Genomic DNA, 12,355 nt, shown 5'->3' with positions numbered 1-12,355 from the left:
GAGAGAGAGAGAGAGAGAGAGAGGAGAGAGAGAGAGAGAGAGAGAGAGAGAGAGAGAGAGAGAGAGAGAGAGAGAGAGAGAGAGAGAGAGAGAGAGAGAGAGAGAGAGAGTGGGAGAGATCGAGATCGATCAGTATGTAAGAGTAGATGATCGAGTTATTGCTCCGCTGCAATCGCCTCTAGATCTAGTGCACGTGTCAGAGCCTGGAAAGTCCGCTTTTCATCCTCAGTTGTGACGCTGACGGGAAGAACATTCCATCCGCGAACCTTATGGACCGTCTGCCGAAAGAGACCGCGGAGAAAAAGCAAACGTAGCAGATTGGACTGCTGCCCTCGAGTTGCCCGGATGTTGCTTGGGACTCCAACTGGAGCGGTGCGTGTGAACATCTCCTGAAGGAGGGGCTAGCTTTGTGGTGGAGGCACCGATGGACTAGGACCAGAAGCTTTTGACTTAGCAGTTAGTTGCAGTAGACTGGGGACGCCAAGCAAGGATAGAAGAGGGGCTGTGGGCACCTCTAACTAAGGACCACCTGCCACTAAAGACCGCTTTCTCTGGCCCCAAGCCAAGGCATTGTCGTCAGTCACAGGTTTTACTGTGCGTACCTCTATGTAGTTTGTATAGTACATGAGTCATGACAATGGACATAGTCATTGTAAAAAGTAAAGTAAAGTTTGCACGTCCGCGTTACCACCAGCTATAGCGTTGAGAAACTGTATCTACACTAATAATGGTAGAGGTCTACATGACTTGTACATGACAACCGCGTTTTCGATTTTGAAGGGGGTGGCCGAAAGATGGAGCCTTTGGCTTGGAGGCCCTCGACTCGAGGGCGCAGCGCCACGCTTTGGAGCCGCTGGTATGGGCCATGCATGCCCCATGCCATGGCATGGGTGCCCTGAACTGGCTGAAGTAATGCTATGACAGTATGAGTGACTGATGAGTGATGTACACCATGTACACGGGTTTGAGCAACTAACTAACTTACTTTGAGTTTGAGGGACGATTTTGCTGTGTCACGCTTTGTCCGTGAACGCTGTCATCATGGTCATGATGTGCGCATCGCCACGCGCGCCAGTAGATCTACTGCAGTACTGGCAGTTGTAAAAACTAAAAAGACAGTCGGTGCATGCACTGCTTTCTCTGCAGTCTGCACTCGAACTCGTACTCAGAGGTCTGTCAGTGTGTCACTGACTTGTCAGTGCCGCCTGACCCTGGTGCAAAAATGTAGGCTAGCTACATAGAGAGCTAGCTAGAGGAGAGTAGAGAATGATTGAAGGAGAGTAAAAGTCAAGTGAATACCGTGAATGTCATGTACTTCGCCAACTAACTTCTCCTGCATACTCCGTCACACTTCTTTCTAGTTCTCCACAGTGACGTATGGCCGCACACTGATCTGGCACTGACCTTGGCTCGGATCTGGCACCCACCTGGCACTGACTAGAAAAAGAGAAAATTAAAAGAGTGAAGAGTCAAGTGAGTACTACGCCGACTTCTCCTGTAATCCCGGGGGTTGGCAATGTGACGGAGCACACTTCTTCCTACAAAAATGTAGTTTTCACTTTTGTCTCAAGTCTCTCCGCAGCGACAGTGACTCAGTATCTGCACTTCTGCATTGATCTGTCACTGCAGCACTGACTACCGCAGTCTACGTACTAATTTTTCACAGGAAGAGTCTGTGCCTGCATGGCAATCCAACTGTGACTGAGTCACAGTGCGTGTGAGTCGGAGTGACACTTTCGGCGACCGTCTTTCTTTTCTGATCGATGATACGATTTGCTGCATGCACACATACACCGCACAGCGCCGACAACAATACATAACATGGAAAGGACCAGTAGTGCAGTCAGTCACTGATTCACTGCCCGATCCTACTGTACTCTGGTACTGTAGCTGCTGAAGAGTGCTAGTGAATCAAGATCCGAGCGCCGCACGCGCACGGTACGGCCGTAGCATGTCGACATGTCAATAGTTTTTTTTTGTCGGATCGGACACGCTGATCACGGAAGGTCTCCAAAGCCGAAAAGGGTGTAGTATCTACCAGGCCATACATGATGTAGACTGTCTACCAGGTCCATGATGTACAGCTAGCTAGCTAGCTCGACCTTTGCAGAAATTTTTCGTACAAAATTGACATCCAGGCCGGCCAGACGTGCACGCGCGACCATGTCGACCTGTCTGTTCTGACAGCGCTGTATGACTGTGATTCTAGATTCTGTGTCCCGTCATTGGCAGGGCGTACAGCGCTTTCATTGATTCTGCTTGTTGTTTGCAGTTTGCTGCCGTTTCCGAGAGAGTGTGTTTGCGGGAGGCTTCTTCTACGATCGTGCCAGTAAACTAGCTTGCTTTCCGAGTGCAGAGCAGGAAATTGCCACTGCCGGTCCACTATTTGCTCACACCAAATAATTATGCGGATTCGGACAAAGAAGGCGGCGGTGCGGCTGCCAACGATTCGTCTATCACGCTCGAGACGCTGCATCAGCAGGACAGCGTCGGGTCGCCTCCATCAGACACGACCACCGCAGCCAGCAGCGCCAGCAGTCATGGACGAGGGTAAGGAATAAAAACTTAGAAAGTGAACGAACTTCATGTTGTGTGTTTGTGTGTGTGTGTGTGTGTGTGTGTGTGTGTGTGTGTGTGTGTGTGTGTGTGTGTGTGCGCGTCGCATAACTAGCAGCTAAAAACGATTAGTAGAACTGACAAAAATTTAGGTTATTTTGTTACAACACGGGTGATGTTGTGTCTTGTGATAACACGTGTGTTTTGGCATTACTGGGCCTCCTGGAATCCAGCCAAGTTAGTTTTCTTAGCTCACGCCATCATGTCATCAGCTTCTGGGAATCATGTATCGAATGATTTGTTGCAGCGCCGAGAACGTACCTGGCAGGCAAAAATTGCTATAAAAACGATAATAATTGGCAAGCAAAACGAACCAGCTACGGTAGCTTGTTTCTTGCGCCTGAGCATGCGGGCGTACGCCGTGTCACTGAACCACTGGCTGCACATCTGTACGCGTCTCCCAGCGCCTCTGGGCTTCCGGCTGCTGTGAGCATTTGCAGTACAGAAAAATGTACAACGTCTGTCAGATGACTCCTGCAGAAGTTCATCGGAAATATTAGAAATTTTATAAATTGGGAGTCAAAACGGAAGAGGAGCTAGTAAGCCTGGAAAGCAGATGCGCAAACAGTCATGGTGGTTTACGTTGTTTGTCTTCGGTGTGAACCTAGTGTGTATGTGTGTGTGTGTGTGTGTGTGTGTGTGTATGTGTGTTTGTGTGTGTGTGTGTATGTGTGTGTGTGTGTGTGTGAGTCTGTGTGTAATTTCTGTAAATTTGTGTATTGCCGAGCAGCAGTGAGTGCTGTGATTGTATGCGGAACTGCCGCAGTCGTGAGAGCTAAACGCAACGCACCGCCCCCACTCAGTCCCCGCGATAGGCGTTAACCTTTGGGTAATCATCCTGGAGTATGGGTTGTCTTTCTAATCTTATCAATAATCTCTCTCTCCCCCCCCCCCCCCCCCCCCCCCTACACACACACACACGCGCGCGCACACGCGTCTGCACACATACACACGTCGCTGGTCACGAGCACGGATATTTAAATGTGAACTATGCAGGCTGGTGCGTGCGTTCACTAGAACGTCTGAGGCCTCTGTCGAATCGAATATGGGCTGTGTGTATTGTGCGTGGTGGGATGCCGTGTGCCGCAGATGGGAATCACTCCTTACCCGTGTGTGTGTGTGTGTGTGTGTGTGTGTGTGTGTGTGTGTGTGTGTGTGTAGAGTGTGTTGTTTCTAGTGTGTGTGTTGATGGAGGTAACACACGGACGGAGACATGGGCTGCTGTTGGGCTACACGACCGTCCACACGTGTGGTGTGTGCACCGTGGCATGCGCACACACACACATACTGTGATACACACACATTCACGCACATGCACATGCACACACACACACACACATGCACAAACACACACACACGCACAAGTAAAACCTCTTGATCGCAGTTGAATGAGTAGTTTAATGAATACTTGGATGAGTAGCACTGTGAGGCCTTGACACACTAGTCATTTCATTGCCGTCCAGCATGCTGGCACTGAATTCTTGAACAGTCAATGTGTCATGGCTCATGGAATCTGTAGGAAGCTAACTTCCTTTTGTAGTTAAGATGTGGCGCTTGCACCTTGCATTGATGCAATTCAACTCCAGAGATCGTTCATAAGGAGTCGTGGTTCCTTCCTCCTGTCATTCCGCACACAGCACTCTAAATCATTGCGAGTATTCTATAGGTGTTGTTTGCAGGGCCTGGATTTCATTGAGCAGAACTGCAGTTTGATGAGCGCACATGCAAGCGCCCAATGGGCTGTTCTATGCGTACTCTAGGCAGTATATCCACTGGTTTGAGAGAAAGACGCAAACCCGAAAGTCTGAAAAAAATTGACTTTCACCACCAGAACTCGAACCAGGGACCCTCGCTTGTAGCGTAGCCAACGATGCTCTAACCACTGAGCTATGGTGTAGCCGTCGTCCCAGCAGAGACCGTTCAACATTTTCTTTAGACTTCTACTTCGAAGTAGACAATATCCAGCCACATCGCCCATGTATGGTAGTCGGAGTAGTCTGGTTACCACTGCAGAAACTGTACTGCATAACTTAGTCAACTTGGGGGAAATGGCGGCGGCTAGCTATGGGATTGTCCTTGGCACTTGGTCACCATACCGCAGATCTGCTCCAGAGCCTGTGTGTGTGTGTGTGTGTGTGTGTGTGTGTGTGTGTGTGTGTGTGTGTGTGTGTGTGTGTGTGTGTGTGTGTGTGCGTGTGTGTGTGTGTGTGGCGGTCAATTCATCAGCCTTGCAAGCTGTTGAATGGTGTAATCCCAGCACAAGTAAGTTGCTATGTCCCGCGATGGGCATGTCTGAGGTCTGAGGTGCGTGCAGTGCGCGGTCACCAAACCTTAGACCTGCTCCAGTGCGTGTATGTGTGCAATGCATGGTCACCACGGTGCGCAGATGTGCTCCGGCTCCAGTGCATGTGTGTCCGGTGCATGTGTGTCCGGTGCGTGTGTGCAGTGCGTGGTCACCACACCACAGATGTACGAGCTACGCCCTCGGCCCAGATATCATACTGCACTTAGTTTAGTGCTAAAACCAATATGTCACCACTACTGCAGTACCTAGTAATATTATTATTGTAATCACCATCACCACTTCATGCCATGTCATGGCTTGGTAGTGGAGTACTGGACATGTGTACTGGTATCCTACTGTACTGTGGGGAAAAGCATTTCTTTCCACTGTCCCCTAGCTGCTTTGACCTGCTTGACGGCACAAGTGCCCTCTTGGCAGAACAGGGTGATTGACGCACTTCCTGTCTGTCCTATGCTCTGTGCTATCCGCATTGACCAAGCCAAGAGCACTGGAATAGCACTGGCTCTGCTGACTGGAGGGTTGGGGTCTGTGTTCTCTGCATTGACCAAGCCACTAGCACTGGAATTGCACTGGTCCTGACTGACTGGAGGGTTGGGGTCTGTGTTCTCTGCATTGACCACGCCACTAGCCCTTGAAGTGCACTGGTCCTGCTGACTGGGGGGTTGTGCTCTGTGTTCTCTGCATTGACCACGCCACTAGCCCTTGTAGTGCACTGGTCCTGCTGACTGGAGGGTTGTGCTCTGTGTTCTCTGCATTGACCATGCCACTAGCCCTTGAAGTGCACTGGTCCTGCTGACTGGGGGATTGTGCTCTGTGTTCTCTGCATTGACCACGCCACTAGCCCTTGAAGTGCACTGGTCCTGCTGACTGGGGGGGGGGGAGTCTGTACATTATACTCTATAATCTAATCAATCATAGCATACTCATCAGTGGAATGATTAAGTCCCCCCCCCCCCTCCCAACCCAGGGCGGGGCAAAATTGCTTGAAGTGGGGGGGGGGGGGGGGCAGGGAATTGTAATTGCTTGTCCAGTCCAGGTTGCAAGTGCGCATGGCTTGTCAGAAGTCTGCCAGTGTGGCGTGGTGTGGTGGTGGTGTGTGTGCGTGTGTGTTTGTTTGTGCGCGCGCGTGTGTATGAGTGTGTGTGTGTGTGTGTGTGTGTGTGTGTGTGTTTTTGTGTGTGCATGCATGTGCATGTGTATGCACGTGTGTCTGCCTGACAAGAAGATGTGTGTGACTTAGAAGTGCGTGACTGTTCGCAAGTTGACTGTGAATCCTCATGTATCATGCCTGAGTGTCATCGCCGTCCAAACAGCATGTGTGCAGCTGTCGTGCCTGTTGAGCCGAACAGGCAGCTTGGTGACTAGGAGAAACTTTGTCTTGCCTTATGTTGCTAATGTGATTAGGGGTGCGTCTCCTGCAAGAAGATCGAATCCCAATGCTAAGGGCTTTGCATGTTTAGAACCAAAGAAAAATGGAATGTACCAGTGCTGCCCATTCTTCTTTTGCGATATTCCCGAACATGTGGTTCTCTTTCATAGCTCCTTCTAATGTTTCTGTATCATCTGTGTGTGTGTGTGTGTGTGTGTGTGTGTGTGTGTGTGTATGTGTGTGTATGTGTGTGTATGTGTGTGTATGTGTGTGTATGTATGTGTGTATGTGTGTGCGTGTGTGCGTGTGTGCGTGTATCTGTGTCCATCTATATGTGTACGTGTGTGTCCATCTATATGTGTACGTGTGTGTCCACCTATATGTGTACGTGTGTGTCCACCTGGATGCGTATATGTCTGTGTGCCTGCATGTATATTCGTCTGTCTCTTGTCTGTCGGTCTGTATGCGTGTACTTCGGTATGTCTCTACGTGTGTTTACGTGCATACACAGCGTTGACATCAAGATTTCCGTGGATGATATTGATGGCCCGCGGGAAAACGGTATGTTGTACTGTTGGGATGTTGAAGAGATTGAAAATATATTCACGGTTCGTGGAACACTCGGCTTTTCCGCATCCGTAGGAACGCCCCCACCCTCTATGGATCAAGGCACAGATGCAGCTCCAGAAGAGATCCAGAGCCGGAATTTAATTCATTCCCCGACATGCACCTTTCCAGAGTGAAGAACCTGACCAGACAGCTATGCTTGTTGAGAAGTGGGGTAGTGCCTTTGCTGTTTGCGTTATGCAGAGCTCACTGACTTGTCAGTTTGAGCTCTCTGGCGAGGTACGTTCGGGCCTGGTTTAAACCTGGCTTTGGAATTTTTTTGTTCTTTGCTAAAATGGTCAGTTCGGCTTCATTTTCTCTGTGCTGCGCTGATGAGCCCACAAAGGACGAAACAATTCTGTCCGCAGATTGAGTTTGTTGAGAAGTACCGTATATTCCGGAGTAAAACCGCACTTTTAACACCAGTAATCCACCCAAAAAAAGCCGACGCGGCTAATACTACGATAGTAGGGGTGAAAGTTGGCACTGAGATCCCGAGTTCGAGTACTCTGATTTTCTCCAATCGAATGTTCGAGTATTCGAGTATTCTTCATCTCCTAAAAATTGCACACCAAGGGCCTTAAAATCACATGTTACAACCCTGATTGAACCGAGTAGCAGTCATGTTTCTCGGGTATATCGGTCCGTGGGTCATTTGGGCTCTCTCTACTCGTGAACAAATGTTCACCACACAGTCTGCACCTCAATATCTGCCGACTGCTGCTCTGAAACTGCAGATTTCTGTGATAAATGCATGTACCATGTATGCACGAGTACTCTGATGTATTCCGAGTACGATTACTTTTGAAAAAAACCGAGCGAGTACTCGAGTACTCGGTATAATTGTTTCACCCCTATACGATAGTCAAATTAACAATGATAAACAGGGTAAATGATTTCATGACAAAAAATCTGGGCGAGGCCAATCGTCCAGTGCGGCTCAAACTCCAGAAAATATGGTATTTTTGTTTGCAATTTTGCTAGCAAAATATCGAAGAATTTTGACAAGAAAATTTGCTGGCAAAACGGAGCAAAATATCGGCATACTCGCTGGAAATTGGGAGATTTGACACTTATACGGTGCACGTGAAGTCGTGAATCATTTTCGCACATTTCTGCCAACACGTGACCCACTTTCGGTCAGTTTTCCCGCACGTGACACAAATTTGGCCTCGTGTTTGGGCAAAAAGGGAGCAAAATATCGAGTGGCCTGGCGAAATGAAAGCAAAATATCAACGATGAGCCAGTAAACATTTTGCCTCAAGATATCGCAGCTTCACTGGCAAAATCGGGCTTTGCAGAGCCCCGACTTTGCCACCAGGAAATCTTGCCAAATATAGATGATGAGGCTAGCTTGTCTTCTATAAGCATAGTTATTATGATGGAAGTGTACTACAATGTCACATGACTGTTGACTGTCGAATACCCTCTATGTTCCTGTTGTGTGCACTATACAGAGCGACCGCCATCCATCGAGGAAAATGCCGATGTGCATCACAGTGACTCCAACCCTGGCTCAGCATTGGTACCGCCAAACTCTGCCGACATCAAGCGGGTGGCCAGCGTGGAGATCGTACCGCCGGAGGAACTACCGGACATCGACGACGAGAACTTTGACGAGCTGCAGCACGTCTACGATGACGAAACCGTGGTGCAGCTGAAGGATGCGTGAGTTTTTTTGTTTTATTCTTTTGGATTAGACTTTGGTGTCTTGTATTTGTTCAATTTTATTGCCATACGCACATGCGCCCCGTATGCGCCTGCGTTGACTGTTATCACTTATCACTACTGTGCCCGCAGACATGCCTACAGCACTGTCGGTCTCGGAAGAACTAGGGGATCAGCCTCCTGGCCTAGACCGTTCTTATTTTCATGTAGGACAGTCTATGCACAGTTTAGTCACCGCCTATACACTGGTATGCTATGCCATTGGTGAAATTCTAGCCAGGCCGTTCTTCGGCGCTCCATTCTTCGGCGCTCCGTTCTTCGGCGCTCCGTTCTTCGGTGCTCCGTTCTTTGGCGCTCCGTTCTTCGGTGCCCGACAGTGCTGTACTCTGTTCCGAGTGATCTTCACTTCTCCGTCTGTGTTCGTCCAGTGTACTTGTATGTGTCACTGTAGTGTGGTGGCTGCGTTCGATTATGCACTTGAATCAATTCATGAATCCATTCGCATGCATTCAAGTCGTTCGATTTTCATGTCGTGAGCCCTGGAATCGTTCTGAATCCATTCACCCTATTCACATGGGGTGATGTGAATAGCGCAAATCGATTCGTGAATCGATTCGCGCGCATAATCGAACGCACTCGCTGGGTGTTGTGCGTAGTATAAGCCCATTGCGCATTGCCAAATATGGATTGCATGAGCCCATTGCGCATTGCCGAATATGGATTGCATGAGCCCATTGCGCATTGCCAAATATGGATTGCATGAGTAATTCATGTGAGTACGATGGGGTCACCGTCAATGACGCACTGTTCAACACTCCAGACGATCATGCCCAGGTGCCTGTACTGTGTGGGGTGTTGATGGTACAAATCTCGTCATTGCGCAATGGGCTTATTGACGAGTATGTGTGTGTGTGGGGGGGGGGGGGGGGGGGCTTCATCCGCATTGTGCTGTTGCAATTGTGAGCGCAGAATGCAGCGCCGCAGCGGCTGACTGAATGCGAATAATCTATTCATTGCATTGCCCACATACGCCTTCACCGGTGGGCAATGTGCTGTTGTTTATGTACTGTCTATGCGTGTGTGTTTGTGTGTATGTCTGTATATGTGTGTGTGTGTGTGTGTGTGTGTGTGTGTGTGTGTGTGTGTGTGTGCGTGTGTGTGCGTATGTGTGTGTGTGTGTGTGTGTGTGTGTGTGTGTGTGTGTGTGTGTGTGTGTGTGTGTGTGTGTGTGTGTGTGTGTGTTGATATCCAGATGGCGATCGCGAAAACACCTGGCAAACTTCCTCACTCTGAACCATTACTTTCATATTTTTGTCATCGTCATGGTAGCGCTGGATGTTATGGTGGTCCTTGTGGAGCTGATCTTGGATCTTGAACTTATCAGTAAGTACAGTGTGTGTGTGTGGGGGGGGGGGGGGGGGGGGGGTGCGCGCGCGCGTGTGTGTGTATGTGTGTGTGTGTGTGTTTTGTGTCTTTCCCTCAAACCAGTGAAAAGTTTTTGTGTGACATGTTTGTGAACCACAGAAATGGAAAGTGTTTTTTGACGCACCCTGCACAAGATTGATAGGAATAGACTTCAGTACATGTATTCCTTGTTTTCTTTTCACACACTGTACTGCTACTACTGGTGTGCTTGCATGTGTACAGGGGATAACGAGTGCCGCAAGGACAGTGACTGTCCCATAACCAGACGCAGCAACCTGAGTGACACGTCGTCCATTCAGTCGTGCAGTTACGACACCAACTTCAGCCACTGCATCTACATCCACGGGAAACACAGCTGCCAGCTAGGTCAGTGCTGCTACTGCTGCTTGTTTCGGTCGCCGTATGTGATACAGTGGTCTTCATTATAATGCGGCATCATTACATTTTGTGCTAGTGAAATTCTGCTGGATTAGGGAGGGTGCCGGATTAGAAAATCTGATTTACTGCTGCAATGTGCGTGAAAAGGACTTTTTGGTTGCCGAAAATTATGCTGCTTTATAGAGGGTGCTGGTTGATAAAGTGCTGGATTATAGGGTGCTGGTTTATAAAGTGCTGGATTATAGGGTGCTGGTTTATAGAGGGTGCTGGTTTATAAAGTGCTGGATTATAGGGTGCTGGTTTATAAAGTGCTGGATTATAGAGGGTGCTGGTTTATAGAGGGTGCTGGATTATAGAGGGTGCTGGTTTATAGAGGGTGCTGGATTAAAAGGGGTGCGTGTAATAGGAATGGTGTTTGCTCCCCACATGGGAGCTCGCGCGTTCCCGCTGCGTTCACTTGACACTTGGATGGCTCACGACTGCTCCCCGGTGTTGGGAGCAAGCACCTTTCCTATAAAATCATCGCCGATGTCGATACCTCAATCTCATACAGGATAATGTTATGTAATATTATTTTAGGTCACCATAGGCAAGGCCGTCACAGGCGGGTGGGGCAGCTGTGGCCGCCCCACTTTTTCGGCTTTTTTTTTGTTTTTTTGGAGCACACTGCAACAAAGGTCGATGATCGCAGCTCAGCGCAAACGTGGCAAATCCTTGTCCCCGATCGCGGTTTTTTGCAGAAACAAAACAGTCTTTCATTGCAGTCACACTGAAATGGCACCAAATGCCTGGAAATGCTTCCAATTGGCTTCAATTTTTGACATTTTTTCCCGGGGGAGGACCCCCGGACCCACCTCCAAAGTCAGTGCGACGGGCCTGATAGGTGCTGCCTTCTTGCTGTGGATCATGATGAAAAAATAAATATGACCACGTAGACTTTTCCCGTTTGCATCTTTCCCTCAAACCGATTAGTATGAACAGTTTGGAAAATAATAAGATGTCACCACTGTAAAAAAAAAAAAATTGGATGGGTTCATGTACCGGGCAGGTCAAGAACAAGGAGTCGTACAACTCCCTGGTCAAGAACTGTAAGCAGTTACGATAAAAGCAGTCTGTACCATGCGGTTTAATGTCGGCGAAAAGCACGTCATGTGCAGTGCTGCTCAATGCAATCCGATCGTACGTTGTGCATTGTGGACAGTAGGTAAATCACTTTGCGGTCGTGAAGTTTCACGATCTCCAGCTTGCCCTTGTGCCGAAAAGCAAACTGACCTTTCGGTACCTTAAGCGTTTGTGAGAGCTTCTGGAATGCCGATGTGGTTTGCGCGAAGAGTGCCACAAAAACCACCAGTGCCAGCGGGAAGGCTGCTGTTTTCCCGATGTATACAAGTGAGTTCCAGAAGTATCCGTCCGTGTCGCATAGAGCATAGATCTTTACACCGAAGCGGGCACGTTTGCTGGGGATGAACTGTCTGAACCGGACACGTCCTTTGAATTTTACTAGCTCCTCGTCAACGTTGATGTATTTGGATGGACGATACACGGACTGAAACCGTGCTAGCAGTAAGTCTATAAGAGGCCGCGCCTTGTAGAGTTTGTCTTCCTTGTCAGCTGTAGCGTTGTCAGTGAAGTGCAGAAATTGCAGAATGAGCAAGAAGCCGTCTCGGCCCATGATGGCAGGGAATGCTGGTGTAAAGACAAGGAAGTCTGTGCTCCAGTAATCTCTCCACCGAGACTTCTCGACCAGACCAGAGAAAATATACAGAGCTAAGAACTTCTTCATTTCTGCACGCGTGACGTCTTTCCACTTATGGATCGGAGACTGCGGCGGAAGTTCTTTTCCCGCAATGTACTGCTGCGCAAATAAATTTGTCTGAGTTAGTAGCAGATCGAAAATCTCATCAGTGAGGTACATATCGACGTAGTACTCAATCCCAGAGTCAGCTGGTAGTGCATCGACAAGGCCAGTGTCACTGCTAAACGCTGGG

General features: G+C 48.9%; 1 protein-coding gene across 1 annotated transcript in view; it reads left to right on the top strand.

Moving 5' to 3' along the window:
- The first annotated feature begins 2,177 nt into the window (after nt 1-2,177).
- LOC135826345 (voltage-gated hydrogen channel 1-like) overlaps nt 2,178-12,355 on the top strand; it is a 19,372-nt gene continuing 9,194 nt past the window's right edge. The window contains exons 1-5 of the mRNA XM_065338960.1: nt 2,178-2,550; nt 6,802-6,851; nt 8,354-8,564; nt 9,817-9,947; nt 10,212-10,355. Of these exons, the coding sequence (XP_065195032.1) occupies nt 9,887-9,947; nt 10,212-10,355 (205 nt within the window). The 5' untranslated portion in view covers nt 2,178-2,550; nt 6,802-6,851; nt 8,354-8,564; nt 9,817-9,886. The remainder of the gene's footprint in view (nt 2,551-6,801; nt 6,852-8,353; nt 8,565-9,816; nt 9,948-10,211; nt 10,356-12,355) is intronic.

Source organism: Sycon ciliatum, chromosome 10, assembly GCF_964019385.1.
Source record: "Sycon ciliatum chromosome 10, ocSycCili1.1, whole genome shotgun sequence".
Taxonomy (NCBI): Eukaryota; Metazoa; Porifera; class Calcarea; order Leucosolenida; family Sycettidae; genus Sycon; species Sycon ciliatum.
Note: the sequence above shows the minus strand (reverse complement) of the source record. Positions and strands in the feature narration are given on the sequence as shown.